At 44.2% G+C, this 27969-nt stretch overlaps 1 protein-coding gene across 1 annotated transcript in view; it reads left to right on the top strand.

Moving 5' to 3' along the window:
• Positions 1–5873: 5873 nt before the first annotated feature.
• The window catches only part of CREB3L2 (cAMP responsive element binding protein 3 like 2), a 100564-nt gene continuing 78468 nt past the window's right edge, over positions 5874–27969 (top strand). The window contains exon 1 of the mRNA XM_040345704.1: positions 5874–6331. Coding sequence (XP_040201638.1) covers positions 6236–6331 — 96 coding nt within the window. The 5' untranslated portion in view covers positions 5874–6235. The remainder of the gene's footprint in view (positions 6332–27969) is intronic.

Below are 27969 nucleotides of genomic sequence, written 5' to 3'. Positions count from 1 at the left end.
TGCGCTGCGCCGCTGATTGGCTCCCGCTGTGCTCTGGGAGCCGAGTGTTCCCAGCACACAACGGGGGGAGGACGGGAGGTGAGGTTCTGCCCGCAGTTTACCCGAAACTGTGTGGCCGGAAGTGGGTGCAAATACCTGTCTTTAGACAGGTATCTACACCCCCCTCCCCCCTGAAAGGTGTCAAATGTGACACCGGAGGGGGGGAGGGTTCCGATCAGCGTGAGTTCCACTTTAGGGTGGAGCTCCGCTTTAAGGTAAGCACTCTGTGAGCACAGCACCTAGAAGATTTATACAGAAGATTGTTAATTTCCTTTAAGATTTGGATTGCACAAGGACCCTCATCACTTATTTTTTGCCATTTTCTGTCCACTTCTGTTTGCACTTTGGGACTAATAGCATTTATTGCACATTATTGTCACTTATCACTTATTTTGTTATACATTAGTGGTTTTATTATCTATATTATTTATTTATTTGACTGTAGCCCCTGATGTTAACCCCTTCCCAGCCAGTGTCATTAGTACAGTGACAATACATATTTTTGTCACTGATCACTGTATTAGTGTCACCGGTTCCCAAAAAGTGTCAGTTAATGTCATATTTGTCCTAACCAGTATCGCAGTCCTGCTATAAGTAGCTGGTTGTTGCCATTACAAGTAAAAAAAAAACAAAAAAAAAAAACGAATTCCCTAAATATATCTCATAGTTTGTAGATGCTATATTTTTTTTATGCAAACCAACCAATATACGTTTATTGGGATTTTTTTGTAACCAAAAAATTAGCACACTACATATTACTGATGAATAAAATTTGATTGTTTTTATTGGATGTGTTTTAGAGCAGAAAGTAGAAAATAAAAAAAATAACCTTTTTTTTTTTTTTCAAAATTGTCAGGAGGTGAACACATACCACTAAAAGAAAGCGGTTTGTGGTGAAAAAAAAAAAAGACATAAAGTTTATTTGGATACAGCGTTGCACAACCGCGCAATTGTCAGTTAAAGTAGCGCAGTGCCGTATTACAAATAAAGGCCTGGTCATAAAGGGGGGTAGATCTTCTGGAGCTGAAGTGGATATACTGTATGTACACATTTTTGGTCATGGCATACACTATAATGTCGGCTATGCAAACAAGGATCTGATCGAGCAAGTCTAGGTTACAGAAGTGTACAGTATGAGTACATTGATGTGCCATTGATTTTGAACAATCCTGATCAATTGCATTAAAATTATTCCGATCTGGGCGGAAAAAATCCGATGATAGGAAAGCAGATAGAATGATAAGATCGTTAACCAGTTGGTAACCGCCCTATAGCCAAAATACGGCTACAGGGCGGTTCCTGTACTCTAGGAGGGCGTCAATGTACGTCCTCCCAGAGACTGCGTTGTGCGCGCCCGAGCGGGCGCGCACACGCGATCGCCGGTGCTCGCCGGGTCTACGGGACCCGCAGCAACAGCACTCGCGGTAAGGAGCCAATGGAAGCGGCTCCTTACCACGTGATCGCGCCGTCCAATGACGGCGCGATCACTTGTAAACAAACCGGCGTCATGTAATGACGCCGGTTCCTCCCTCTCCTCTCTGTACCGTTCGGTACAGTGTGAGAGGAGAGGGAGGGGGGGGGGATCGGGCGGCAGCAGCAGCCGCCGCACTGTGGGCTGGATCTGTGACAATTGCAGTCACAGATCCAGCCATCCCTGCGCAATACTCTGCAAAATAAAAATGATGATGAGTGCAATACTCTGCAATACCCCACCCCATACTCTGCAATACCCCACCCCATACTCTGCAATACCCACCCTGGGGGGGTGGGTATTGCAGAGTATGGGGTGGGGTATTGCAGAGTATGGGGTGGGGTATTGCAGAGTATGGGGTGGGGTATTGCAGAGTATTGCACTCATCATTTTTTTTATTTTACTCTGCAATACCCACCCCCCCATACTCTGCAATACCCACCCACCCATACTCTGCAATACCCACCCCCCCATACTCTGCAATACCCACCCATACTCTGCAATACCCCCGCCCATACTCTGCAATACCCCCCCCCATACTCTGCAATACCCCCCCCCATACTCTGCAATACCCCCCCCATACTCTGCAATACCCCCCCCCATACTCTGCAATACCCCCCCCCATACTCTGCAATACCCCCCCCCATACTCTGCAATACCCCCCCCATACTCTGCAATACCCCCCCCATACTCTGCAATACCCCCCCAATACTCCGCAATACCCTCAATACTCCAATACCTTGCAATACGTCGCCTATGGGGATTTTTAAGTAGCAACGTTTGGCGCAATTTCACGAGCGTGTGCAATTTTGAAGGGTGACATGTTGGGTATCTATTTACTCGGCGTAACTTCATCTTTCATATTATGCAAAAACATTGGGCTAACTTTACTGTTTTTTTTTTTTTTTAAGCACAAAACTGTTTTTTTTTTAAAAACACGCGTTCAAAAAATTGCTGCGAAAATACCGTGCAAGATAAAAAGTTGCAACAACCGCCATTGTATTCTCTAGGGTCTTTGAAAAAAAAGCATATATAATGTTTTGGGTTTCTATGTAATTTTTTTAGCAAATAAATGATGATTTTTACATGTAGGAGAGAAATGTCAGAATTGGTCTGGGTGTTCCAGAACGCCTGATGGTGCTCCCTGCATGTTGGGCCTCTCTATGTGGCCACGCTGTGTAAAAGTCGCACACATGTGGTATCGCTATACTCGGGAGGAATAGCAGAATGTGTTTTGGGGTGTAATTTGTAGTATGCATATGCTGTGTGTGAGAAATAACCTGCTAATATGACAGAAACTAGATTTTTTTTTTTTTTTTTTACAGAATTTTCAGTCTTTTTTCTTTTATAGCGCAAAAAATAAAAACCGCAGAGGTGATCAAATACCACCAAAAGAAAGCTCTATTTGTGGGAAAAAAAGGACAAAAATTTCAGATGGGTACAATGTTGTATGACTGAGTAATTGTCATTCAAATTGTGAGAGCACCGAAAGCTGAAAATTGGTCTGGTGATTAAGGGGGTTTTCGTGCCCAGTGGTCAAGTGGTTAAGTACTTGGAACATGAAACAGTCTTTTCAATTTTCCAATCATGTTTTTCACTGGACAGTAAATTGTTCGACAATGATTACAACGAATGTAGATAAAGTCTTATGTACTTATCCTAAGTTCAATGAAGTGTTAATTATGTTATCGTTCAATACCTCCCAACATTTTGAGATGGGAATGAGGGACACCTACTAGCAAATGTATGTAGGCACAGGACACGCCCTCTGCCACACCCCTTAAAAGGAGAATAACCCAGTGGCGGCTGGTGCTCAAAATTTTTGGGGGGGCGCAAACATAAAAAAAAAAGTAAAAAAATTGCAGCCTCACTGTGCCCATCAAATGCAGCCACTGTGCCATCAATTGTCACCACTGTGCCATGCCATCAAACGCAGCCACTGTGTCAACAATTATCACCACTGTGCCATGCCATCAAATGAAGTCACTATGCCATCAATTCGCACCACTGTGCCATGCCCTCAAACGCAGTCACTGTGCCATGCCATCAAACACAGTCACTGTGCCATGCCATCAAACGCAGCCGCTGTGCCATACGATCAAACGCAGTCACTGTGCCATGCCATCAAACGCAGTCACTGTGCCATCAATTATCACCACTGTGCCATGCCATCAAATGAAGTCACTATGCCATCAATTCGCACCACTGTGCCATGCCCTCAAACGCAGTCACTGTGCCATGCCATCAAACACAGTCACTGTGCCATGCCATCAAACGCAGCCGCTGTGCCATACCATCAAACGCAGTCACTGTGCCATGCCATCAAACGCAGTCACTGTGCCATGCCATCAAACGCAGTCGCTGTGCCATGCCAAACACAGTCACTGTGCCATGCCATCAAACGCAGTCATTGTGCCATGCCATCAAACGCAGTCATTGTGCCATGCCATCAAACACAGCCACTGTGCCCCTCAATTGTCGCCACTGTGCCAATTGTCACCACTGTGGCCTTTAATTGTCGCCACTGTGCCCATTGTCACTACTGTGCCCATTGATGCCACTGTGCCCATTGATGCCACTGTGCCCATTGTCACAACTGTGCCCATTGTTGTCACTGTGCCCTTTAATTGTTGCCACTGTGCCCATTGTCACTACTGTGCCCATTGATGCCACTGTGCCCTTTGTCACCTCTGTGCCTATTCTCGCCGCTGTGCCCTGTAAAATGCACTTACCTTAATCCTTCGAAGTCCCTCTAAGTCTTCTCCCGCCTTGGTGATGCTTCAGCCAATCAGGTTACTGATAACCAGAATCGGCGAACCTGATTGGCTGAGACGGCCGTCAGTCTTATCCAAGGAACGCACCCCGTACGTTCCCTGGATAAGACATCCGGGAGACAAGGGCTGTACTCGGAAAGCCTATCAGAGCCGCTGGCTCTGATAGGCACTTCCGCACAGCCAACCAGCTGCCGTTATTCAGGTGGTTGGCGCTCAATGTCCGGCCACCTGAATAGACCAGCGGCAGCTGGCAACAATAACATACATTCATGCAATAATGTATGGTATTTTCAGTGGCGGTGCGGAGCCAGAGGGGGAGGCGCTCCAGCGCCCTCTATGGACGGATCGGCTGGAATAACCCCCAAAAAAGGTTAATTGAATCCACAAATGACTTTTTTTTACCACTACTATTTCTTTATATAGGCTTTTAAAATTTATAAATACAGCAATTTAGAAATTGGATGAAAGGTTCGGCACTGGGAAACACTTTTTAAAGATAAAAAGTGCATTTTATATACAACTATATATATATCAGACCAAAATAAGTGACAAATGAGGAGGAAAGAGGGACATTGCTCCAAATCAGGGACAGTTGGGAGCTATATTGATCTGTTTTAGGTGCATGGCATACGTTTAATAATAAATAGTGTTATTAGCATGTATGATGTTTTAGGTCATCATTTTATAGTATCTAGGGTAGACTATATAAATAGCTGTAATCATACCTCCCAACTTTTTGAGATGGGAATGAGGGACACCTATCAGAAAAAGTAAACAGACATAGGACACACCCCTTGCCACGCCCCCTTAAAGGAGAATTGTACAAAAAAAAAATTGGTTAAACCCACAAGGGCTTTTTTATTACTATTCCTTTATATTGTCTTTTGGAATTCACAAATGCAGCAATTTAGAAATCGGATGAAAAGTTTAGCACTGGGAAACACTTTTTGATAGATAAAAAGAGCATTTTATATACATCTATAGAGATCAGACCAAAATGAGGGACACACGAGGAGGAAAGAGGGACAGAGGGACATTGCTCCAAATCAGGGACAGTCCCTAGAAATCATGGACAGTTGGGAGCTATGGATGTAATAATAAATAAATGTTAGTACAATAACACTAATTACTCATTAATCATATTTTATAATAATAGAAGAGTATACATTGGTTGGTTTATAGTCTGGCCCCAGTATTATGATAAATACGGCTCATCCTCTGAATAAGTACAGCACTTCCAGGTACTGCCTGTGGGCGGGGTTTCCTTTGTGTTGGTCGCTCAGATATTCTTGTCCTTATCTGATTGGTCGCGCCATCTTTTTCTGTACTTTTATTGGCCCTTGTTAACATCAGTCATCCCCCTGATACCGGGTTCACGCCTCCGCTCGCCTCACCATTGGCTCCTGGATTTATCAAACAAACCAAGCTCCGCCCGCATTCCTGAACTTCTCAGCTGCGTTATTCCCTGGGGCATTAGAGACTCGCTGATTGGCTGAGACGCACGAAGCCTGGCGCAAAGAGAAAGACGATTGGTGAAGAGAGAGGAGGGGGCGTGTTTGGAGAGCAGGAGCGGGCGGGGCTGGGTTAGACTGTCAGTCTGATCGTGGACAGTAGAGACGGAGGATATTTGGTCTGTGCGCTCACTATTATTACCCTGACCTCCCACAGGACCTCGTAGACTTGTGATCAAGAGAGAAGCCACTCACATCGCACTGATCCCCCGACATTCTCCTAGCAGCATTGCCCTCTCTGCACACACACATCCTGCAACACTTGGCCCTTCAATTCTGCAACTTGCTGACTTCACATTGAGTCCCTTTAAACTTTTGTGATCAGCTGATTACATAGCTTTTGGAGGGTTCTGCTGGATTTTATTGTCAAACTAATTTCACCTTCTGCCCAGAAATCCAAAGTTGTTTTTTCTTCGCTGCTTTTAAATAACAGACGAAAAATGGAGATATTGGAAAGTGGAGACCCCGTCATCCAATGGGATCGCAAGCTGAGCGAGCTGTCCGAGGTGGCCGAGAGCGACTCGCTGTACAATACGGTGAGGTGATCAGAATATGATAAAAATCATCATTTATATGTATTACACACCGACGTCAAGTATGAGCAAGCGTATTCCGCTGCCAAACGCGACGGCGACAGAAAATGTGCGCAAAGAGCGACCAAAGCGCTGCAGAACGTAAATTTTTTAAGACTGGTCGATCGTTAGCGGTTGGTTTTAGCGGCATGATCTAGCTACCAAAATTTGCCTTGTCAGTTGCGTTGTAGCAGCACATACTTGCGATTGGCCGCACAAATTTTGGAGCATCGTTGGCGAATAATCGCAGCAACACCTAATTGTTTCCTATGTGTCAAACGCGACGGGGACAGAAAATGTGCGCAAAGAGCGACCAAAGCGCTGCAGAACGTCAATTTTTTAAGACTGGTCGATCGTTAGCGGTTGGTTTTAGCGGCATGATCTAGCTACCAAAATTTGCCTGCAGTCAATTGCGTTGTAGCAGCACATACTTGCGATTGGCCGCACAAATTTTGGAGCATCGTTGGCGAATAATCAAAGCAACACTTAATTGTTTCCTATGTTTCGCTAACTGCTATCGATTGATCGCAGGCAGTTTTAGTAGCGCGATCACGCTACTAAAATTTACCTGCGGTCACCTGTGATCAATCGCGCTGATGGTAGTTTACGGGTTGATCGCACAAATCTGGACCATTAGCGATAAATCGATACTACGCTCTATGTTCCCTATGGGTAGCGATCAATCCTTAGGCACGATTGATCAGTCGCGGGTGGTTTTAGTACGGTGATCAAAATAATCACCCCCATGTGCGCCCCTCACCCCAACGCTATATGCAGGTCTACTGTTCTCATCTAGATGTGCGATTATCTAATTTGTAACCCAGGTGCGTTTAATTTCAGTTTTTGTGATTTGCGCACCACATCTATTGGTAGTTCTGTCTAAGTGCCCGCTACTCTTCTGTTTACATGTTACTTTATATAATATTTAATGTAGTCGTTTATATAGATTTCCTTAGATCACACTCAGAATATTTTATATATATATATATATATATATATATATATATATATATATATATATATATATATATATAATATAGAGGGCAAACTTATAATAAAGAGTTGATAATTTATTATTATTATGACGCTGTACGTAGGATTATCATGAATTGTACTGTGCTTCCAAGTGAGAAGATTGACAGCTGTTCCAGATCTGGGGTTTCCTTTTGCACCGTTTGCATTTGCTTTTGTGCTTTCTTTGACTTTTTTTTTTTGTTAGCTCTGAATTCCGTTGTTACATCTGGAATAAGAGAAGTGGGAGGAGCTATAACTGTAACAAACGTTAAACCACTGGCGTTCCTAGGAAGGGTATAAAAAGAGCCAATTACATTGCAGGATTTTCCAGTCCTATTCTTCTACATGATCTCATCTTTAAAGGGGCCCCCCGCTCAGAGTTTACAGATGTTGCACCTGGAAGAAAGCCAACGATTGTTGCCAGCTGTGATTAGGAGGGGGTGGGCGGAGTCATACAGGATCTGAAAAGTAGAACTTTTTGAAGTGTCGCGTTTTAAAACGACAAATGTTACATTTATGTGGCTTTTGAAAAGAGGAGACCAAGTAGTCAGAAAGCGATGACAGCAAACGGTTAAAAGACATCAGTTTCCAGTGATGCCGGTTGGTGGCAGTGAGTGGGCGCACCACGGGTACATGTCATTTGTACAGCGTCTTGGGATGTTTTGACACTGACAGCATTTATAGAAACTTTGTCTGGCTGAATCCTCTTTGCTAGGAAGTCACAGATACTTGTGATTGGAAGAGCGGGACCTACGAGGGAGTTTATCACCTTCTTAGGAAGTTCCTTCTGTTTAAAATCCGTATAGTATGTAATGCTTCCATAATTAGGCCAAAGGCAGATATACATCTGTGCATTATAGCTACACATGTTACATGTATTGGCGCACTGTGACGCCATTCATATCGAATTGCGCCCCATTGCATGGCAGCACAATTGTGGCACACGTTTTGTGACATATCTGGCTTTTTTGGGTCCTTCAGAAGCCCATTGATTTCAGTAGGCTGCCTCAATGCAACGCTCGTTAAAGCGGAGCTCCACCCTAAAGTGGAACTCACGCTGATCGGCACCCTCCCCCCCTCCGGTGTCACATTTGACACCTTTCAGGGGGGAGGGGGGTGCAGATACCTGTCTAAAGATAGGTATTTGCACCCACTTCCGGCCACACAGTCTCGGGCAGACTGCGGGCATGACATCACCTCCCGTCCTCCCCCCGTTGTGTTCTGGGAACACTCGGCTCCCAGTACACAGTGGGAGCCAATCGGCAGGCGTAGCGTGACTCGCGCATGCGCCGTAGGGAACCGGGCAGTGAAGCCGGAGCACTTCACTTCCTGGTTCCCTCACCGAGGTTGGCGGGGGGGGGGGGCAGCAGAGTAACGAGCGATCGCTTGTCCTCTGCTGCGGACGGCGCTGGACTCCAGGACAGGCAAGTGTCCTAATATTAAAAGTCAGCAGCTGCAGTATTTGTAGCTGCTGGCTTTTAATATTTTTTTTTCAGGGGAGCTCCGCTTTAACACACGACATAACACGCTTTATTGCGCATGCTTTAAAGCACCGCACAAATGTAAATGGACCTTTAATCAAGTTTTCTCCATGGCTAAATTGCTAAGGCCTTAAAGCATGTTCATATTGCAAGGGAATTTTCACAAACCTTAGAATAGCGTAAAGCTATGCGCACTGCGATCTCCTTTGCACAAATTAATTTCAAAAACGTATTTGCCATCAAAGGCAATGCTAGGGCTCGTTCACGTCTTATGTGCTGCTGCGCATTTTTGAAAATCTCACAGGTAACTTTTTTTTTTTGTTTCATTTCATGCATTTTTTAGGCCTAATTCACACTTGTGCAGGGTGCAGATTGCATTTTGCATTTTGCGTTTTTTCAATACACATCTTTAGGCTGGATTCACACCTAGGCATTTTTTTGTGTTTTTTGCATTTTGCAGATTTTCACTACAGAATGTGTTCCATAGGAAACCATGGTAAATGGACTGTAGTGCAAATCTGCAAAATGCAAAAAGCACTAAAAATGCCTAGGTGTGAATCCAGCCTAAAACCATTGAAGTCTATGGAACCAAAAAGCCTGTAGGTGCTTGCAATATCTCCTTAACCTACACAGTTAAAGCGGAGCTCCACCCTAAAGTGGAACTCCCGCTGATCGGAACCCTCCCCCCCTCCGTTCCCACATTTGACACCTTTCAGGGGGGGGGGGGGTGCAGATACCTGTCTAAAGACAGGTATTTGCACCCACTTCCGGCCACACAGTCTCGGGCAGACTGCGGGCATTACGTCACCTCGTAAGAGATATTTGCAGAAAATCGGGCACCGATGTCTACGGCACAGGCGCACTAAGCGTGCCGGGTCTTGAATGGGATAGTGACATCATCGCCGCTCCGGCCAGTCACAGCCCCGGAGCAGCGATACCCGGAAGTCACTGCGGGTATCATAGCGGCGGCGGAGTAGAGGAACGAGGGTCGCTGCGGGGGCTTTGATCTAAGGTAAGTAATTCATAATGAGCTAGTATGCTAGTCAATTGTCACTTGATCAGGCAGACCTTCCCACTCCCTGGACTAATTGCCCAGTTAAAGGGATGACAGGGCTGGGTGGAAAAGGGTTAATCAATTCTCACCATAACATGTATGGTCATAGTGTACCTTTAGGCCTGGTTTACACCTATGCATTTTATGGAAAGGACAATTTTTTTTCTGGTTTTTGGTTCCATAGACTTCAATGGATGAAAATTGTGTATTGAAAAAAGCAAAATGCATCTGGAACATGCAACCTGCATAGGTGTGAACCAGGCCTAAGCTTACCTTTACGTCATAGAGGCCATTGTTTCCATACACTGCACTGATGATGGCCAAAAAGCCTGAAACAGCTGTATGTAGTTTGGAATAAATAGCTCTATGATAATAGGCTCAATTTGCACTCTACTCCAGAAGTGCATCTGGCTAATGGGGCATAGAGGAATGATTTCTATTGTTGGGAGGGTTTATATAGACAATTAGGGCTTAATTTACTAAAACTAGAGAGTGCAAAATCTGGTGCAGCTGTGCATAGAAACCAATCAGCTTCCATTTTTTTTTTGGGTCAAAGCTTAAGGCCCCTTTCACACTGGGGCGGGAGGTGCACTGACGGTATAGCGTCGCTAGTTTTAGCGGCGCTATACCGTCGGAATTGCGGCGGTATTCGGCCGATAGCGGTGCGGTTTTAACCCCCGCTAGCGGCCAAAAAAGTGTTAATACGCCGGCAATGCGCCTCTGCAGAGGCGCATTGCCCGCGGCATTATCGCGGTGTCCCATTGTTTTCAATGGAAAGGAGAGGTGGAGGAGCGGTAAACACACCGCTCCTCTCACCGCTCCAAAGATGCTGCTGGCAGGACTTTTGGAGCGGTCCCGCCAGCGCATCGCCTCAGTGTGAAAGCCCTCGGGCTTTCACATTGATACTGCAGGTCAGGAGTTTTTCATGCAGTATTTAGGCGCTATTTTTAGCGCTAAACCGCCTAAAAAACTCCTCAGTGTGAAAGGGGTGTAATTGAACAAGTTGAAGTCAGAAGCTGATTGGCTACCATGCACAGCTGCACCAGATTTTTCCCTTTCTAGTTTTAGTAAATCAGCCCCCCCAGTTATGTAGTATTTAGGACTGTGTGTGGTTACACTCCTGTTTCCCATTATTTGGTCGTAGTGAGTTGTTGTCGGATCAGGGGAGGCCATATAACGTTTGCGTGTTGGTTTTGCATTTAAAGCCCCATTTCTATGCATTAAACAGATGTGTAAACAGAGTCGCGGGAAGATGTGTGTTTGTCCAACAGGATCTGCTGAAAAGTTCAATCCGTTGCCGTTGAGATGAAACACTGACCTTTCTAACAAATCCCCATTGTTTGAAGAGGACGTTTGTGTGTTCTTCTCCTTGGCTGGTTGTTATGCACCAGTCCTGTTTGTATTCCTGAACCATTATCTCCAGTGTCACCCCCATGAATGGCTACTATCATGACAAGCACGTCCCTCTCTCTATACACCTCCTGGGAAACCAGTCAAGTTCATCAAATGCACTTTTGTTAAATGTATGTCAATGTAAAAACCTTTTCTTAGTTTTGAATCGAATAGTGGAGGGTTAGAACCCCTCACTGTTTTTTTACTGCTGGGGAAGAAAGAGCTGGATGTTGCTGGGCATCCTCTAGCCAGGATATGATGAGGGCTGGGACTTGCTGCAGCTTCTAATGTACATTGTGATAAGCTCACAGTGTGCAGTGAATATCAGAGTAAGCAATTTCAGTACAGTAGAGAATCCTGTACAACTCTGCAAGACTGGAGGGAAGGCTATAACAAAAGGCAAAACGTTATTATTTAGTTGTAGATAGGGTGGAGAGGGATTAGAACTCTTGATAGTTTTTATTGCTGTCTGTGTCCCCATTAAGGAGATTCACCCTTTCTATTTGCCCTGTTTACCATTCTCATTGAAAGTAAAAGAAAATCCCAAACTTTAGGTTGTCCCCAGAAAAGTAATAGAGGGGAAATCTTCCAATAGGGACACCCAAGAAATTCCCTTAAAGCGGATGTGCCACGAAAAAAAAATATTAAAAGCCAGCAGCTACAAATACTGCAGCTGCTGACTTTTAATATTAGGACACTTACCTGTCCTGAAGTCCAGCGACGTCCGCAGCAGAGGACGATCGATCGCTCATCACCCTGCTGCTCCCCCCTCCATCCACGCTGAGGGAACCATGAAGTGAAGCGCTCCGGCTTCACTGCCCGGTTCCCTACGGTGCATGCGCGAGTCGCGTTGCGCCCGCCGATTGGCTCTCGAGTGTTCCCAGCACACAACAGGGGGGGGGGGCGACGGGATGTGACCCAATGCCCGTCTTTTGCCCGGCATTCATGCCAGAAGTGGGTGCAAATACCTGTCTTTAGACAGGTATCTGCACCCCCCTCCCCCCTGAAAGGTGTCAAATGTGACACCGGAGGGGGGGAGGGTGCCGATCAGCGCGACTTCACTTTAGGGTGGAGAACCGCTTTAATTTGCAGGGATTTTCTCTCACTTCCTGTTTGGCTATGGGACAGAAAGTGAAGGGAAAATAAATAAATCTAACAGGGGTTAAAACCCTCCATTGCTCTATCCAAAATGGGGGGGGGAAAAAGCTTTTCATATAAATCTACTTTTAAAGTAAACCTTTTTTTGTTATTACTTTTGAACAGGGCAGGAGAGCGTTAACCTGTTCAGTTGTCTGTGTTATCTGGGAGAGATCTTTCTATCAGAGACACAACAAAAATAAATCCTGTTTTTAGTGTATTATTAGAACACTACAGTCTCTATTTTTTATTGTTGTCTCTTTACTTCATGTTCCAGCAATAGCGTTGTCACAGGAAATGAGGGGGAACCCTCCACACAGTACAGAACTGAGAGAAAAGGCTTTGGCCTTTATAGAGGATGTTTATGTTCGAGAGTAAATGGAAAGCCTTTAAAGCCCCAAAAAAACGTTCAGTTTAACACAACCAAATACATTTCACGTGCTGTAAAAATAACATCAGTTGTGTAAAAGTCTTAAGCCTCGTACACACGGCCGAGGAACTCGACGTGCCAAACACATCGAGTTCCTCGGCCAGTTCAGCACTGAAGCCGCCGAGGAGCTCGGCGGGACGAGAGCTCCCATAGAACAACGAGGAAATAGAGAACATGTTCTCTATTTCCTCGCCGAGCTCCTCGTCGGCTTCCTCGGCCGAAAGTGTACACACGACCAGTTTCCTCGGCAGAATTCAGCCAGAAACTCGGTCGGAAGCTGAATTCTGCCGAGGAAACTGGTCGTGTGTACGGGGCCTGATGCCTCGTACACACGATCGGTTTTTGTGACAGGAAAAGTGCAATGTGAGGTTTTTGTCAGGAAAACCGACCGTGTGTATGCTCCATCAGGCCCCGTACACACGACCAGTTTCCTCGGCAGAATTCAGCTTCCGACCGAGTTTCTGGCTGAATTCTGCCGAGAAACCCGGCCGTGTGTACAATTTGGCCGAGGAAGCCGACGAGGACCTCGGCGAGGAAATAGAGAACATGTTCTCTATTTCCTCGTTGTTCTATGGGAGCTCTCGGCCCGCCGAGGTCCTCGGCGGCTTCAGGGCTGAACTGGCCGAGGAACTCGATGTGTTTGGCACGTCGAGTTCCTCGGCCGTGTGTACGGGGCCTCACACTTTTTCTGTCAGTTTTCCTGCCAAGAAAAGATTGAGAGCAGGATCTCAATTTTTGTGACAGGAAAAATTGCGTCTGTATGCAATTACGACGCGGAAAAAAATGTGCATTCTCAGAATCAAGCAGAAGAGCCGAACTGCCTATTGAACATCATTGATCTTGGCTTGTTGTACGTCACTGCGTTCTTGATGTTCGGAATTTCAGCCAAGATTTGTGTGACCGTGTGTATGCAAGACAAATTTCAGCCGTTTTCCTTAAAAAAACAAAAACGTGTTTTTCTTGTCGGAAATCGCGATCGTGTGTAGGAGGCATAACAGTTCCCTTTCTTTAGAAAGCAGTCAGAGGCTGAGTAGAAAAACCTGTTAGCAGTTACATAGAAGGACATTGGGGGTTATTTACTAAAGGCAAGTGCACTTGAAAGTGCAGTTAAAGTGCACATGGAAGTGCAGTCGCTGTAGATCAGAGGGGGACATGTAAGGAAAATATAAAACAGCATTTTAGCTTGCACGTGATTGGATAATAAAATCAGCAGAGCTTCCCCTCATTTCAGATCTTCCCTGCAGATTTAGAGCGACTGCACTTCCAAGTGCACTGGCAGTGCAATTGTAGTGCAAAGTGGATCTGGCTTTTGTAAATAACCCCCATTGTGTGTGTGGAAGCAGTGGTCTCTGCACAAGCAAAACTTTTTTTTTTTGCCATTTTGGATAATGGGTTATAGCTCCTGCCATTGTTTAACCATCTAATTGGGGAGATTTACCTTCACTTCCTGTCCCATAGCCAAAACAGGAAGTGATAAGAAATGATGTTTCCACAGAAATCTTTATTTTCAAACGTCTGTAACAGGCTGCACTCAAAGTTCATATCTTTGGAGAAAAATCTATTAAAGGCATAACACCGATTATAGTCCAATGTATTCTATATGTAGAGAACGTCATCGTCCCTAGGATGTCATTAAACTTTTCCCTTTTTCTCCTAACATGAGTTATACGGGTGATTAGCTGGAAGACCTGTCATTAAACTTCAAGAAGAAAGTTATATATGTCTTACACATGGGTGTTACAACAATATACTTATTATTTCACTGTAATTGTATGTTGTAGGTTTGTTTGCTTGTTTAGTCTGATCAGCTGATTATGTGAACCTTTCTACAATCGGATGTGTGTTATACAGTATCTGGCAAAAGTGAGTACACCCCTCAAATTTTTGTAAATATTTTATTATATCTTTTAACGTGACAACACTGAAGAAATTACACTTTGCTACAATGTAAAGTAGTGAGTGTACTACTTGTGTACTACAGTGTACATTTGCCGTCCCCTCAAAATAACTCATACAGCCATTAAGGTCCAAACTGCTGGCAACAAAAGTGAGTACACCCCTAAGTGAAAATGTCCAAATTGGACCCAATCAGCCGTTTGCCCTCCACGGTGTCATGTGACTCGTTAGTGTTACAAGGTCTCAGGTGTGTATAGGGAGCAGGTGTGTTAAATTTGGTGTTATCGCTCTCAGTCTCTCAGGCTGGGTTCACACTACTACACTACTTTTATCCTACTTTGCTCTGTGTTCAATGTTTCCCTATGAGAGCGTCTTAACTGGTCCTACACAAGTCGGTCCGACTTTAAAAATGCTCCCTGTACTACTTTTGGTCCTACATTGATCCTACTTCAGGCCCATTGAATATCATTGAAGTCGGACCAAAGTAGTATCCTGTTCATGAAAGTAGGATGGATGTAGGACCAATGTAGGATAAATGTAGGACCAATGTAGCAGAGCAAAGTAGGATGAAAGTAGTGTAGTAGTGTGAACCCAGCCTCATACTGGTCACTGGAAGTTCAGCATGGCACCTCATGGCAAAGAATTCTTTGAGGATTTGAAAAAAAGAATTGTTGCTCTACATAAAGATGGCCCAGGCTATAAGAAGATTGCCAAGACCCTGAAACTGAGTGGCAGCGCGGTGGCCAAGACCATACATCGATTTAACAGGACAGGTTCCGCTCAGAACAGACCTCGCCATGGTCGACCAAAAAAGTTGAGTGCACGTGCTCAGCATCATATCCAGAGGTTGTCTTTGGGAAATAGATGTATGAATGGTTCCAGCATTACTGTGGGAGAGGTTGAAGGGGTGTGGGGGTCAGCCTGTCAGTGCTCAGACCATACGCCGCACACTGCATTAAATCGGTCTGGATGGCTGTCGTCCCAGAAGGAAGCCTCTTCTAAAGATGATGCACAAGAAAGCCCACAAACAGTTTGGTGAAGACAAGCAGACTAAGGACATGGATTACTGGAACAATGTCCTGTGGTCTGATGAGACCAAGATCAACTTATGTGGTTCAGATGGTGTCAAGCGTGTGTGGTGGCAACCAGGTGAGGAGTACAAAGACAAGTGTCTCTTGGTTACAGTCATGCATGGTGGTGGGGGTGTCATGGTCTGGGGCTGCATGAGTGCTGCTGGCGCTGAGGAGCTACAGTTCATTGAAGAAACCATGAATGCCAACATGTACTGTGACATACTGAAGCAGAGCATGATCCTCTCCCTTTGAAGATTGGGCTGCCGGGCAGTATTCCAAGTTAAGGACCTCAAACACACCTCCAAGATGACCACTGCCTTGCTAAAGAAGCTGAGGGTAAAGATGACGGACTGGCCAAGCATGTCTCCAGACCTAAACCCTATTGAGCATCTGTGGGGCATCCTCAAACGGAAGGTGGAGGAGCGCAAGGTCTCTAACATCCACCAGCGTCATGGTCATGGAGGAGTGGAAGAGGAGTCCAGTGGCAACCTGGGAAGCTCTGGTGAACTCCATGCCCAAGAGGGTTAAGGCAGTGCTGGAAAATAATTGTGGCCACACAAAATATTGACACTTCTGGCCCAATTTGGACATTTTCACTTAGGGGTGTACTCACTTTTGTTGCCAGTGGTTTAGACATTAATGGTTGTGTGTTGAGTTATTTTGAGGGGACAGCAAATTTACACTGTTATACAAGCTGTACACTCACTACTTTTATATTGTAGCAAAGTGTCATTTCTACAGTGTTGTCACATGAAAAGGTATAATAAAATATTTACAAAAATGTGAGGGATGTACTCACTTATGTGAGATACTGTGTGTGTGTATATATACAGTTGTGCTTATTAGTTAGCCACATTTGGCATGTCATTTTTTTGGGGAGGGAGTGGGGGCTTCAGGAGGAGTGGGACTTCCTGTCCCACTTCCTCCTTCCGCCCAGGGACCGCTAAGGCGATACGTCATATCGCCTTTTGGCGGCCCCTCCCTGTAGGCGATCGCCTGGGACACGTGACAGGTCCCAGGCGATCGCCTGACCAATCACAGGGCGCAGCGCTGCTCACACATGCGCAGTGAGTGCCCGGCCGTGAAGCCGAAAGTTGTCACGACCGGGTGCCCACACTAACAATGAGGACGCCGGCCAGAGGGGGGGAGAGGAGCGGAGCTCCGGCCGGAGCGTTGCTGGACAGTGGAGCAGGTGAGTGCATGTTTATTAAACACTTTTTGTAGCTGCTGACTTTTAATAAACATTAAAAACGCCTGGAACTCCCCTTTAACCACTTAAGGACCCCTTCACGCCGATATACGTCGGCAGAATGGCACGGCTGGGCACATCCACGTACATGTACGTGGCTCTTTAAGCCCAGCCGTGGGGTCGCGGGCGCACGCACGCGACCCGGTCCGAATCTCCGTGACCGCGGGACTCGCGGACCCGATCGCCGCTGGAGTTCCGCGATCGGTCCCCGGAGCTGAAGAACGGGGAGAGCTGTGTGTAAACACAGCTTCCCCGTTCTTCAATGTGGGGCTGTCATCGATCGTGTGTTCCCTTTTATAGGGAAACACAATCAATGACGTCACACCTACAGCCACATCCCCCTACAGTTAGAAACACAAATGAGGTCACACATAACCCCTTTAGCGCCCCTTGTGGTTAACTCCCAAACTGTAATTGTCATTTTCACAGTAAACAGTGCATTTTTAATGCATTTTTTGCTGTGAAAATGACAATGGTCCCAAAAATGTGTCAAAATTGTCCGAAGTGTCCGCCATAATGTCGCAGTCACGAAAAAAATCGCTGATCGCCGCCATTAGTAGTAAAACATTTTTTTTTTTTAAAATGCAATAAAACTATCCCCTTTTTTGTAAACGCTATAAATTTTGCGCAAACCAATCGATAAACGCTTATTGCGATTTTTTTTTTACCAAAAATAGGTAGAAGAATACGTATCGGCCTAAACTGATAAAAAAAATAATGTTTTATATATTTTTGGCGGATATGTTTTATAGAAAAAAGTAAAAAATATTGAATTTTTTTCAAAATTGTCGCTCTATTTTTGTTTATAGCGCAAAAACTAAAAACCGCAGAGGTGATCAAATACCACCAAAAGAAAGCTCTATTTGTGGGGAAAAAAGGACGCCAATTTTGTTTGGGAGCCACGTCGCACGACCGCGCAATTGTCAGTTAAAGCGACGTAGTGCCGAATCGCAAAAAGTGCTCTGGTCTTTGACCAGCAATATGGTCCGGGGGTTAAGTGGTTAAATGAACGAATGTGTTTTCAAAGTGCAATTCCTACAGTATATATCATTTAACACTAATCTGTTCCAATTGAAGCAAGGTCACAGTGTTGCTGACGCAAAGTAAAAACCAGGTTTACTGATCTCATTACCGCCGTTCTTGCGGCATATCCAAGTGCTCTATTCTTGGGGAAAAATGCTTTTTAAGATGGTGACCGCACACAATTATATGTACTATCAGTGGGGTCGAGTTACTATTTCCTGGATATTTTAAACAGTATCTAAGAACAAAGGCCTGTAATTTGTTGCCACTGACTGGTTAGCTGCTGGTTACAGCCACGCTCCCACTAATAATAGAGTCTCAGATCTGTGTCACCACATCTGGATGTACATAGGGGCTTGCTCAACTCGGCAAAGCCTTTGAAATTGGAGCTGATCCGGCTTCTGTCTGCAATGGACTGTCAGCTCTGCGTTTGACTGCTGGATATGGTGCCTGGCTAAACGTATCAAAGCTGCATGCTTCAAATCTTTTTTGGGAGACGACAAACGTCAACACTTCGTAGTAGCCAATTATTTTTTTCTTATCTTTTGCTACACATAAGGACACAAAAAAAAAATCATCCCTGGCATTCATTATTCATTAGAGGTCACCTCCTGGTACATGCAGATGACAATGTTTGTCTAGACGTGCTGAATCTGCGGTGACACGGATGAGCTGTCTACCTGGTGTTTTTTTTTTTTTAAATCCTTACTCAGTTTGCGAGTGTTGTCTCGCGAAACAAGCAGAATTTAAGCTAATGGGGTGTGCAGTACCGCATTTGTCCAGAGGCGTGGGAGCGACGGCGACGCTCGGAACAGTTCAGAGCCCTTTGGAATCACTCAGAAATACTCCGTTCTAGAGTGTTTCTGAGCCTTTCTGAGGGTTCCCAAGATCAGCCGAGCTGTCTCCGAGTATTTCTGAGGCTCTCCGGTGCCCCCCACCTCTGGCCACATGCGGTATTGCATGCCATAGAAGTCATTGTAGAAAGAATTATCTTTGACTTCTATGGGGAAACTCGCTTTGATATGCGAGTGCTTTGGATTACAAGCATTCTCCTGGAACAGATTATGCTCGTAATCCAAGGTTCCACTGGATATCACATAGAGCTGCACAATTAATCGTTAAAAAATTGTGATCTCGATTCTACCTCCCTGACGATCTCCAATCCAGAGTTTGATGATTCTTTCATATAACAAGTGGAAAGACTTATCAGCTGTCACAAGAAAATATCTGGGCAGTCTGCCAAGTTTTTAACAGGAAACATTGTGACTAACGCTTCCCTCTTAGATCAAAGGGATAAACTTCTTTGTGTTAAGAAAAAATCTGGGCAGTCTGCCAAGTTTGTAACAACTTGAAACATTGTAACTAACTTCCTTCTTAGATCAAACTTCTGTGTGTAAATGAGGGAAGTTTAACCACTTAAAGTCTAAATCTTTTTCTAACACTTTTTAAGTTAAAATTCATATTTTGTTTGCTAGAAAATTACGTGGAACCCCCAAACATTCTATATATATTTTAGCAGAGACCCTAGGGAATAAAATGGCAATTGCTGCAATATGTTATGTCACACTGTATTTACCCAGCGATCTTTCAAATGCAATTTTTTGGGAAAAAATACACTTCAATGAATAAAAAAAAAAATCACGAAACAGTAAAGTTAGCCCATTTTTTTTTTTGTTTTAATGTGAAAGATGATGTTATGCCACGAGAATCGTGATCTATATTCTGAGCAAAAAAATTGTGATTCTCATTTTAGCCAGAATCGTGCAGCTCTAATATCACAGCACCCTGCCCCAGTAGTCATCACAAGAGCCCTCTAACCTGATGCAAGCAGTGGGCAAAGTGCATTTACATGCATACTGCTGTAGGTAATGCCTATATATAATGCTGAACCTCCATGACCTGAAGAAATCCAATGAATAAATAGAGTGGGAAGACGACGGTCAGGCTGGGGAGGAAAAAGCTAAATGATGCTGGGCGTCAGCTGGCCAGGAAATGAGGCAGGCTCTGTATCACTTACTGCATCTTCTCATGCATACTGTGAGAAGCTCACAGTGTGCAGTGAAATCAGAGTAAGCTATTTTAGTACAGGAGAGGAGTCTGTACAACTGTGCAAGATTGAAGGAAAGAAAAAAGCAATACAGTGGGATGGGAAGGGAAAAAAGCAATATAGATACCATCACATCTAAGGATTGTAAGCTATAAAGTACATGTTTGGGATTAGATATACTTTAATAAATAAATTTAGCTTTTTGTGACCGAAAAAATATGAAATTGTTTCCAACTGTCTCTTTATTGGCATCTTTCTTGCAGCAAAACCACAAAGAGTGGTGTAGTTCTAGAGGAGTCTGGCTGGTTGGTGCCAGGCAGATTCAGAAACATATAATAACACTGCTAAATACATATCTCAATGGGGCCTAAATCCACAAAGTGAGTGCAGCGCAGCGGGGGTTGGGGGGACGTTACACAAAGGAGCTCTCAGACCAGCAGTGGCGGAGTTTAACTCTGCATAATATATACACAATCCTTTGTTACTGTAATGTGATAAGTGCCATTTAAAGGCTACATGCATGAACAGTAACAAGGGGAAGATTGCTATAAAAGTGTCTGTCCCAGCATAAATACCCACTGGATTTAAAAGAGACTGAAAATGTGCATAGACAGCACTGGCCCCTGGGGTTGTCCTGTTTTTAGTGCCATCAATGGTGTTATAATGGTTTTGGTACAGATTGTCTGGTTAGCAGGGTGGTAGCATATAAATCCCAGAGCAGTGATGGTGAACTTTGGCACCCCAGATGTTTTGGAACTACATTTCCCATGATGCTATACTACACTGCAGAGTACATGAGCATTGTGGGAAATGTAGTTCCAAAACATCTGGGGCGCCAAGGTTCGCCATCATTGTCCCAGAGTGTTCCCGCAATTTCCTTCCTTGGTTTGTGGTGAAAGAACAGCTAATCAAAGATTGAAGCACCACAAAACAGATTATTAATGATCCAGATACGGTTTTATCCCCATGGATTAATAGTCCAGGTACGGTTGTATCCCCATGGATTAATATTCCATATAATATTGTATCCCCATGGATTAATAGTCCAGATACTATTCTATTCCCATGGATTAATAGTCCATATAATATTGTATCCCCATGGATTAATAGTCCAGATACTATTCGATTCCCATGGATTAATAGTCCATATACTGTAATATTGTATCCTGATGGATTAATAGTCTAGATACTATTGAAACACAGTGAATTAATAGTCTAGATACTATTGAGACACAGTGGATTTAGACCCCTTTCATACTGAAGCGTTTTTACAGCGTTTTAGCGTTAAAAATAGCGCTATTAAAACGCCCCTCTCCATTGAAATGAATTGAAAGTGCCGTAAAAACGCCTTACCCTTTCACACTGAGGCGTTGCACTGGCGGGGCATTGGAGCAGCTTTTGGGCGCTGAAAAAAATGCTCCAAAAACGCCCCTCTCCATTGAAATGAATTGAAAGCGCTGTAAAAACACCTTACCCTTTCACACTGAGGCACTGCAAAAACGCCCTAAAACGTTAGGGTCTTAGCGGTGCTTTACCAGCACATTGGGATTGCAAATGAGGCTTCGCTCGAATAACGCTCCAATAACGCTAGAAAAAACGCTTGAAAAATGCTCGAAAAACGCTCTAATAACGCTCTAATAATGCCCCAGTGTGAAAGGGGCCTAATAGTCTAGATACTATTGTAACACAGTGGATTAATAGTCTAGATATTATTGTAACACAGTGGATTAATAATCTAGATACTATTGTAACACAGTGCATTAATAGTCTAGATACTATTGTAACACAGTGGATTAATAGTCTAGATACTATTGTAACACAGTGGATTAATAGTCTAGATACTATTGAAACACAGTGGATTAATAGTCTAGATACTATTTTAACACAGTGGATTAATAGTCTAGATACTATTGTAACCCAGTGGATTAATAGTCTAGATACTATTGTAACACAGTGGATTAATAGTCTAGATACTATTGTAACACAGTGGATTAATAGTCTAGATACTATTGTAACACAGTGGATTAATAGTCTAGATACTATTGAAACACAGTGGATTAATAGTCTAGATACTATTTTAACACAGTGGATTAATAGTCTAGATATTATTGTAACACAGTGGATTAATAGTCTAGATACTATTGTCACACAGTGGATTAATAATCTAGATACTATTGTAACACAGTGCATTAATAGTCTAGATACTATTGTAACCCAGTGGATTAATAGTCTAGATACTATTGAAACACAGTGGATTAATAGTCTAGATACTATTTTAACACAGTGGATTAATAGTCTAGATACTATTGTAACCCAGTGGATTAATAGTCTAGATACTATTGAAACACAGTGGATTAATAGTCTAGATACTATTGAAACACAGTGGATTAATAGTCTAGATACTATTGAAACACAGTGGATTAATAGTCTAGATACTATTGAAACACAGTGGATTAATAGTCTAGATACTATTGAAACACAGTGGATTAATAGTCTAGATACTATTGAAACACAGTGGATTAATAGTCCAGATACGATTGTTCCCTATGGATTAATAGTCCAGATAGCCCTTGGATTCAGGCTGGGTTCACACTTTTGCTGCATGCTATTTACAGCAGGGGTCCGGTGCGTCCCAGTTTCAAGGCTGATTGAATTCGGACCTGAAATGGACCAAAAGACACACAGGGCACCTGTGCAAATTCGCAAAGTGGAGATATGTGAACCGGCTCCATAGAGAGCGGCCGGTCACAATCTCCTACTATGCGAATTGAATGCGAATTGCGGGTTGGCCCCATCCAATTCACATAGGCGTGAACCCAGCCTTATAGTCATGATACAACTGTCTCCCCTTGGATTAATAGTCCAAATTCGACTGTCACCCCATGGATTCATGAGTTTGCTTTCCTGGGAGGAAGAGTTTGAACGTTGATTGAAGAGATTTCCCGCCATGCTAGAAGATCTTTGCCATCCACACAGAAGATGGTCAGAAGTTCTAGACTCTTTCCGTTCTTTATAGTGGACCTTGTATGAAAATCCAAAGGTCAGCCTTTACTGACGGCCTCCCAAGTACCAACAGCTTAAATTCCAATAATTTTTTTTATAAATAATAAAAAACTTAAAAAAAATGACATTGTGCCTGGCTCACAATGTTTCCAGGAGATGTAGATAACTTCACTTGCCTCACACCTGCATCCTGGAAAAGCTGTCTGCTCAACATCCTGCACATACCTGTTGTAGGAGAGTTTTGAGGTGGGGGAGTGGGAGCTCGCTGTCATTGCTGACCTCCTTTTGAAATGCTATTTGCATGGGTGCCTCTGATTTCAATACTTTCTGAGTCACTGATCTGGAACAAGCATGCAGCTAGTGAAGTCTGAGGGAAGCCAGAATACATCTGCATAGTTATACTTGCTATAAATAGATTGAAATTCAGCTGGTTCAGTCAACTTTGTCAGAAGTCGATCTAACGATCCATCTATTTACTGATGCCTTCAGATCAACATAAGCTTGAAAATAGAGTTTTCAGGAGGAGAGTTTGACAAAGGCCATCTGTTTTACCCTGAGAATTAACTTTTCCTATTTGCTTCCTTCTGATCTATAACATATAAATCTATAAAATATAATGTAAAAGTAATTTGTTCAAAAAGTAAAAAACAACAACAATGATCCTGCCAGAAATTAGAATTTTGTGCGCTCTGCCTGTGCTGAGTGTTTACATTGTTCCTAGCTTCTCTGCGAACTACAAAACACCTCCCCATATGTTATGCAGAACAGGAGAGGAGTTTTGTACTCCTAACACACTTCCTCTGTAGCATTGTCACTCTAGGACAGGAAAATTATTACTGGCAGGATTACCAGGTGAAAATAAGGGAAAGTACACCATATGTTGGACTGGTAAGCTGCATTGTTTTTACATTTTTTGGCATTTAGATACGCTTTACAGCTTTATAAATCGGTGAATCTGACATACATACATTTTACTGCAGGTAAATCTTTCAAGTATATTGTGTTATCAATGACAGCGATTGATCCAGCGATTGTTAGGGTACTTTCACACTAAGGCATTTGGTGCGCTGGTGGTAAAGCGCCGCTATTTTTCTGCGGCGATTTACCGTCGCGTTTGCCGTAGTGGCCGAAAAAGGGTTAAACCTGCCTGCAAAACGCCGCCGCAGCAGCGGTTTGCAGGTGATACAAGTGCGCTGCACCATTGATTTCAATGGGCAGGGGCGCTATAGGAGCGGTATTTTCACCGCTCCTACCGCGCCTCAAAGATGCGGTTGGCAGGACTTTTTTTTACCGTCCTGCCAGCGCAACGCTCCAGTGCCTTTGGGCTTTCACACTGGATAGAAAGGAGCAGCTCTTTCAGGGCGATTTGCAGGCGCTATTTTTAGCGCAATAGCACCTGCAAAGCGCCTCAGTGTGAAAGCAGCCTTAAGAGATAGTCTCATTCACTGGTTTATACCGTGCATAAGGAACGTATTCACAACGCTTCACTTTTTCCACATTTTGTTATGTTACAGCCTTTTTCCAAAATGGAATAAATTCGTTATTTATTTCATCAAGGATGTCTCTGTACATTGCTGAATTCATCTTTCCTTCAATCCTGACTAGTCTCCCAGTTCCTGCCGCTGAAAAACATCCCCACAGCATGCTGCCACCACCATGCTTCACTGTAGGGGTGGTTTGGACCAAGTGATGAGCGATGCCTAGTTTTCTCCAGACATGTTTTGTTTCATCACACCAGAGAATTTAGTTTCTCCTGGCCTGAGAGTCCTTCAGGTACCTTTTTGCAAGCTCCAGGTGGGCTGTCATGTGCCTTTTACTGAAGAGTGGCTTCTCTCTGGCCGCTCTACCATACAGGCCTGATTGGTGGAGTGCTGTAGAGATAGTTGTTCTTCTGCAAGGTTCTCCTCTCTCCACAGAGAAATGCTGGAGCTCTGTCAGAGTGACCATCGTGTTATTGGTCACCTCCCTGACTAAGGCCCTTCTCTTCTGATCGCTCAGTTTGGCCGGGTGGCCCACTCTAGGAAGAATCCTGGTGGTTCCAATTTTTTTTCCATTTACAGATGATGGAGGCCACTGTGCTCATTGAGACCTGCTGCAGAATTTTTTCTGTACCCTTCCCCCAGATCTGTGCCTCGATACAATCCTGTCTCGGAGGTCTACAGACAGCTTCTTGGACTTCATGGCTTGGTTTGTGCTCTGACATGCACTGTTAACTGTGTATAGACAGGTGTGTGCCTTTCCAAATCATGTCCAATCAACTGAATTTACCACAGGTGGAATCCAATCAAGGGTGATCAGTGGAAACAGGGTGCACCTGAGCTTAACTTTGTTCATTTTGAGTGTCATGACAAAGGCTCTGAATACTTATGTACATTTTTTTCGATACTTTTTTTTTTATAAATTTGCAAAGATTTCAAAAAACTTCTTTCACGTTGTCATTATGGGGTATTGTTTGTAGATTTTTAAGGAAAGTAATGAATTGAATCCATTTTGGAATAAGGCTGTAACGTAACAAAATGTGGCAAAAGTGAAGCGCTGTGAATACTTTCCGGAAGCACTGCACTCTTCTAATGCCGCGTACACACGACCGTTTTTTTGGTTCTAAAAAATTAGGTTTTTAATGGTCTAGAAAAAACAATTTTTTTTTCAACCCGATCATTAAAACGGCCTTGCCTACACACGATCGTGAATAAAAAATGCTCTAGCAAAGCGCGGTGACGTACAACACGTACGACGGCACTATAAAGGGAAAGTTCCATTCGAATGGCGCCACCCTTGGGGCTGCTTTTGATGATTTTATGTTAGTAAAAGACGATTTGCGGTTTTCAGTCTGTTACAGCGTGATGAATGTGCTTACTCCATTACGAACGCTAGTTTTACCAGAACGTGCGCTCCCATCTCATAACTTGCTTCTGAGCCTGCACGTTTTTTTCACGTCGTTAAAGCCCACACACGACCATTTTTTACAACCTTAAAAACGACAACATTAAAAACGCAGTGAAAAAATAGAGCATGTTCGAAATTGTTAATGGCAATTTTTTAGATCATGAAAAATGCTATGGAGCCCACACACGATCGTTTTTAATGACATAAAAATAAAACGTAATTTTTTAGAACCCGGAAAACGGTCGTGTGAACGCGGCATATGTGTTTATTATCAGCCTCCTGTTTGTCTGGCTCTATTGCCCAATGTTTGGGATCACATCTCTCACACCTCTGCCACTGCGCTATATCAGGGAGCTCTTTATTAGCTGAGGACATGGTTAGCTGACCTCGGAACATATGTGGCCTCTGAAGCCTTCCGAAATATTGGTGAGAACGCAAATCCTCTTAAACTTTCCGTCGTTGCAGCAGACATTCTAGAAACGGTTCTAGAAATTCCTTTTGTCCGACTTTCACCTTAAATGACTTTCCAGCTGCGTAGCAGTAGGAGTTTTGAATCCTCGAGAGGAGATAATTCCACTCTTTGTATGTGCGTTGCTTTTCTGCTCCGTCTCATCCAGTGAAGAGGTTTGGAGGGTCCCCTCCAGCTAGGATTGTTATACTAGTTGATGAGTTTAGTGCCTTGCGGAGCGCTAGCTTTGTCCTTACATGCCCATCACACCTGGTCAGCTTCAAGAGTTGGATCAAAGACCAAGTCGTCTCATGTTGGTTGCTTAGTGATTAGCACTTCTGCCTTTGTAGCATGAGGGTCCTTGGTTCAAATGCCAACCAGGATGCTATTTGCATGGAATTTGTAGGTTCTCTTTGTGCTTGCATGGGTTTCCTCCTAGTATTTTCCTCCCACACTCCAAAGTCATTCTGGTAGGTTAATTGGCACTAGTATGTGTATGAATGCAGGTTATGGATTGACCTTGGATTGTAAGCTCCTTGAGGACAGGGACTGAGGGTTATACACAATGGCCCAGATTCACATAGTGTGGGCGCACATTACGCCACCTTAGAGTAACCAATGTACGCTACGCCAACGCAGCGCAGAGAGGCAAGCAATGCATTCAGCAAGCCAGTGCTCCCAACGCTGCGCCAGCGTGGCGTGGGATTCGAAGGCGTACGCCGGCGTAGGTGGAAGTGGGCGTGACCCCATGCATGGAAGTGGGCGTGACCCCATGCAAATGATGGGCCGAGCACCAGACAGATACATATCACGAACTGCGCATGCGCCGTGACATGGATGCATCCCCCTGCGTCTGCTCACAACCACGTCGGAACAACTGCCTAAACTACGCCGGATCACTGCGTACGGCGTGAACGTAACCTACACCCAGCCAGACACACGTCCAAGGTAAAATACGCCGGCTTGTGTTCCCTGGTGCAGACCTTTGCATGTCTGCTGCTGGGTTGCACCTCCTTTATGGGGAATAACTTTACGCCGGATGTACAACTTACGCGCACCTCGCGTAGCCTGCGTCGGGCGCACGCAGGTTCGTGAATCGCCGTATTTCCCTCATTTGCATGTTTGAATGGCTAATCAATGGGAGCGGCACCATGCACCCAGCCTAAATGTGCGCCCACCCTACGCTGGCGTAAGCAAGCTACGTCGGCGGGGTGTAGCCTGGTTTTTGGCGCATATCTGTTTGTGGGTCTGGCGCACAGATACGACGGTGCACATTTGCACTTACGCCGGCGTAACTTGTTATACGTCGGCGTAAGTGCTTTGTGAATCTGGGCCAATATATGTAATTCTGCATACATTCTTAGTGGTATATTAATACTTGAAATAATGCCCTAAAGCTGGTCACACATGGATCAAAATGTGGCTGGTTCAGCAGGGATCCGCTGAATTTTGTTCTATGTATAGGTTAG

Source organism: Rana temporaria, chromosome 3, assembly GCF_905171775.1.
Source record: "Rana temporaria chromosome 3, aRanTem1.1, whole genome shotgun sequence".
Taxonomy (NCBI): Eukaryota; Metazoa; Chordata; class Amphibia; order Anura; family Ranidae; genus Rana; species Rana temporaria.
This window is presented reverse-complemented; position numbering and strand designations above follow the sequence as displayed.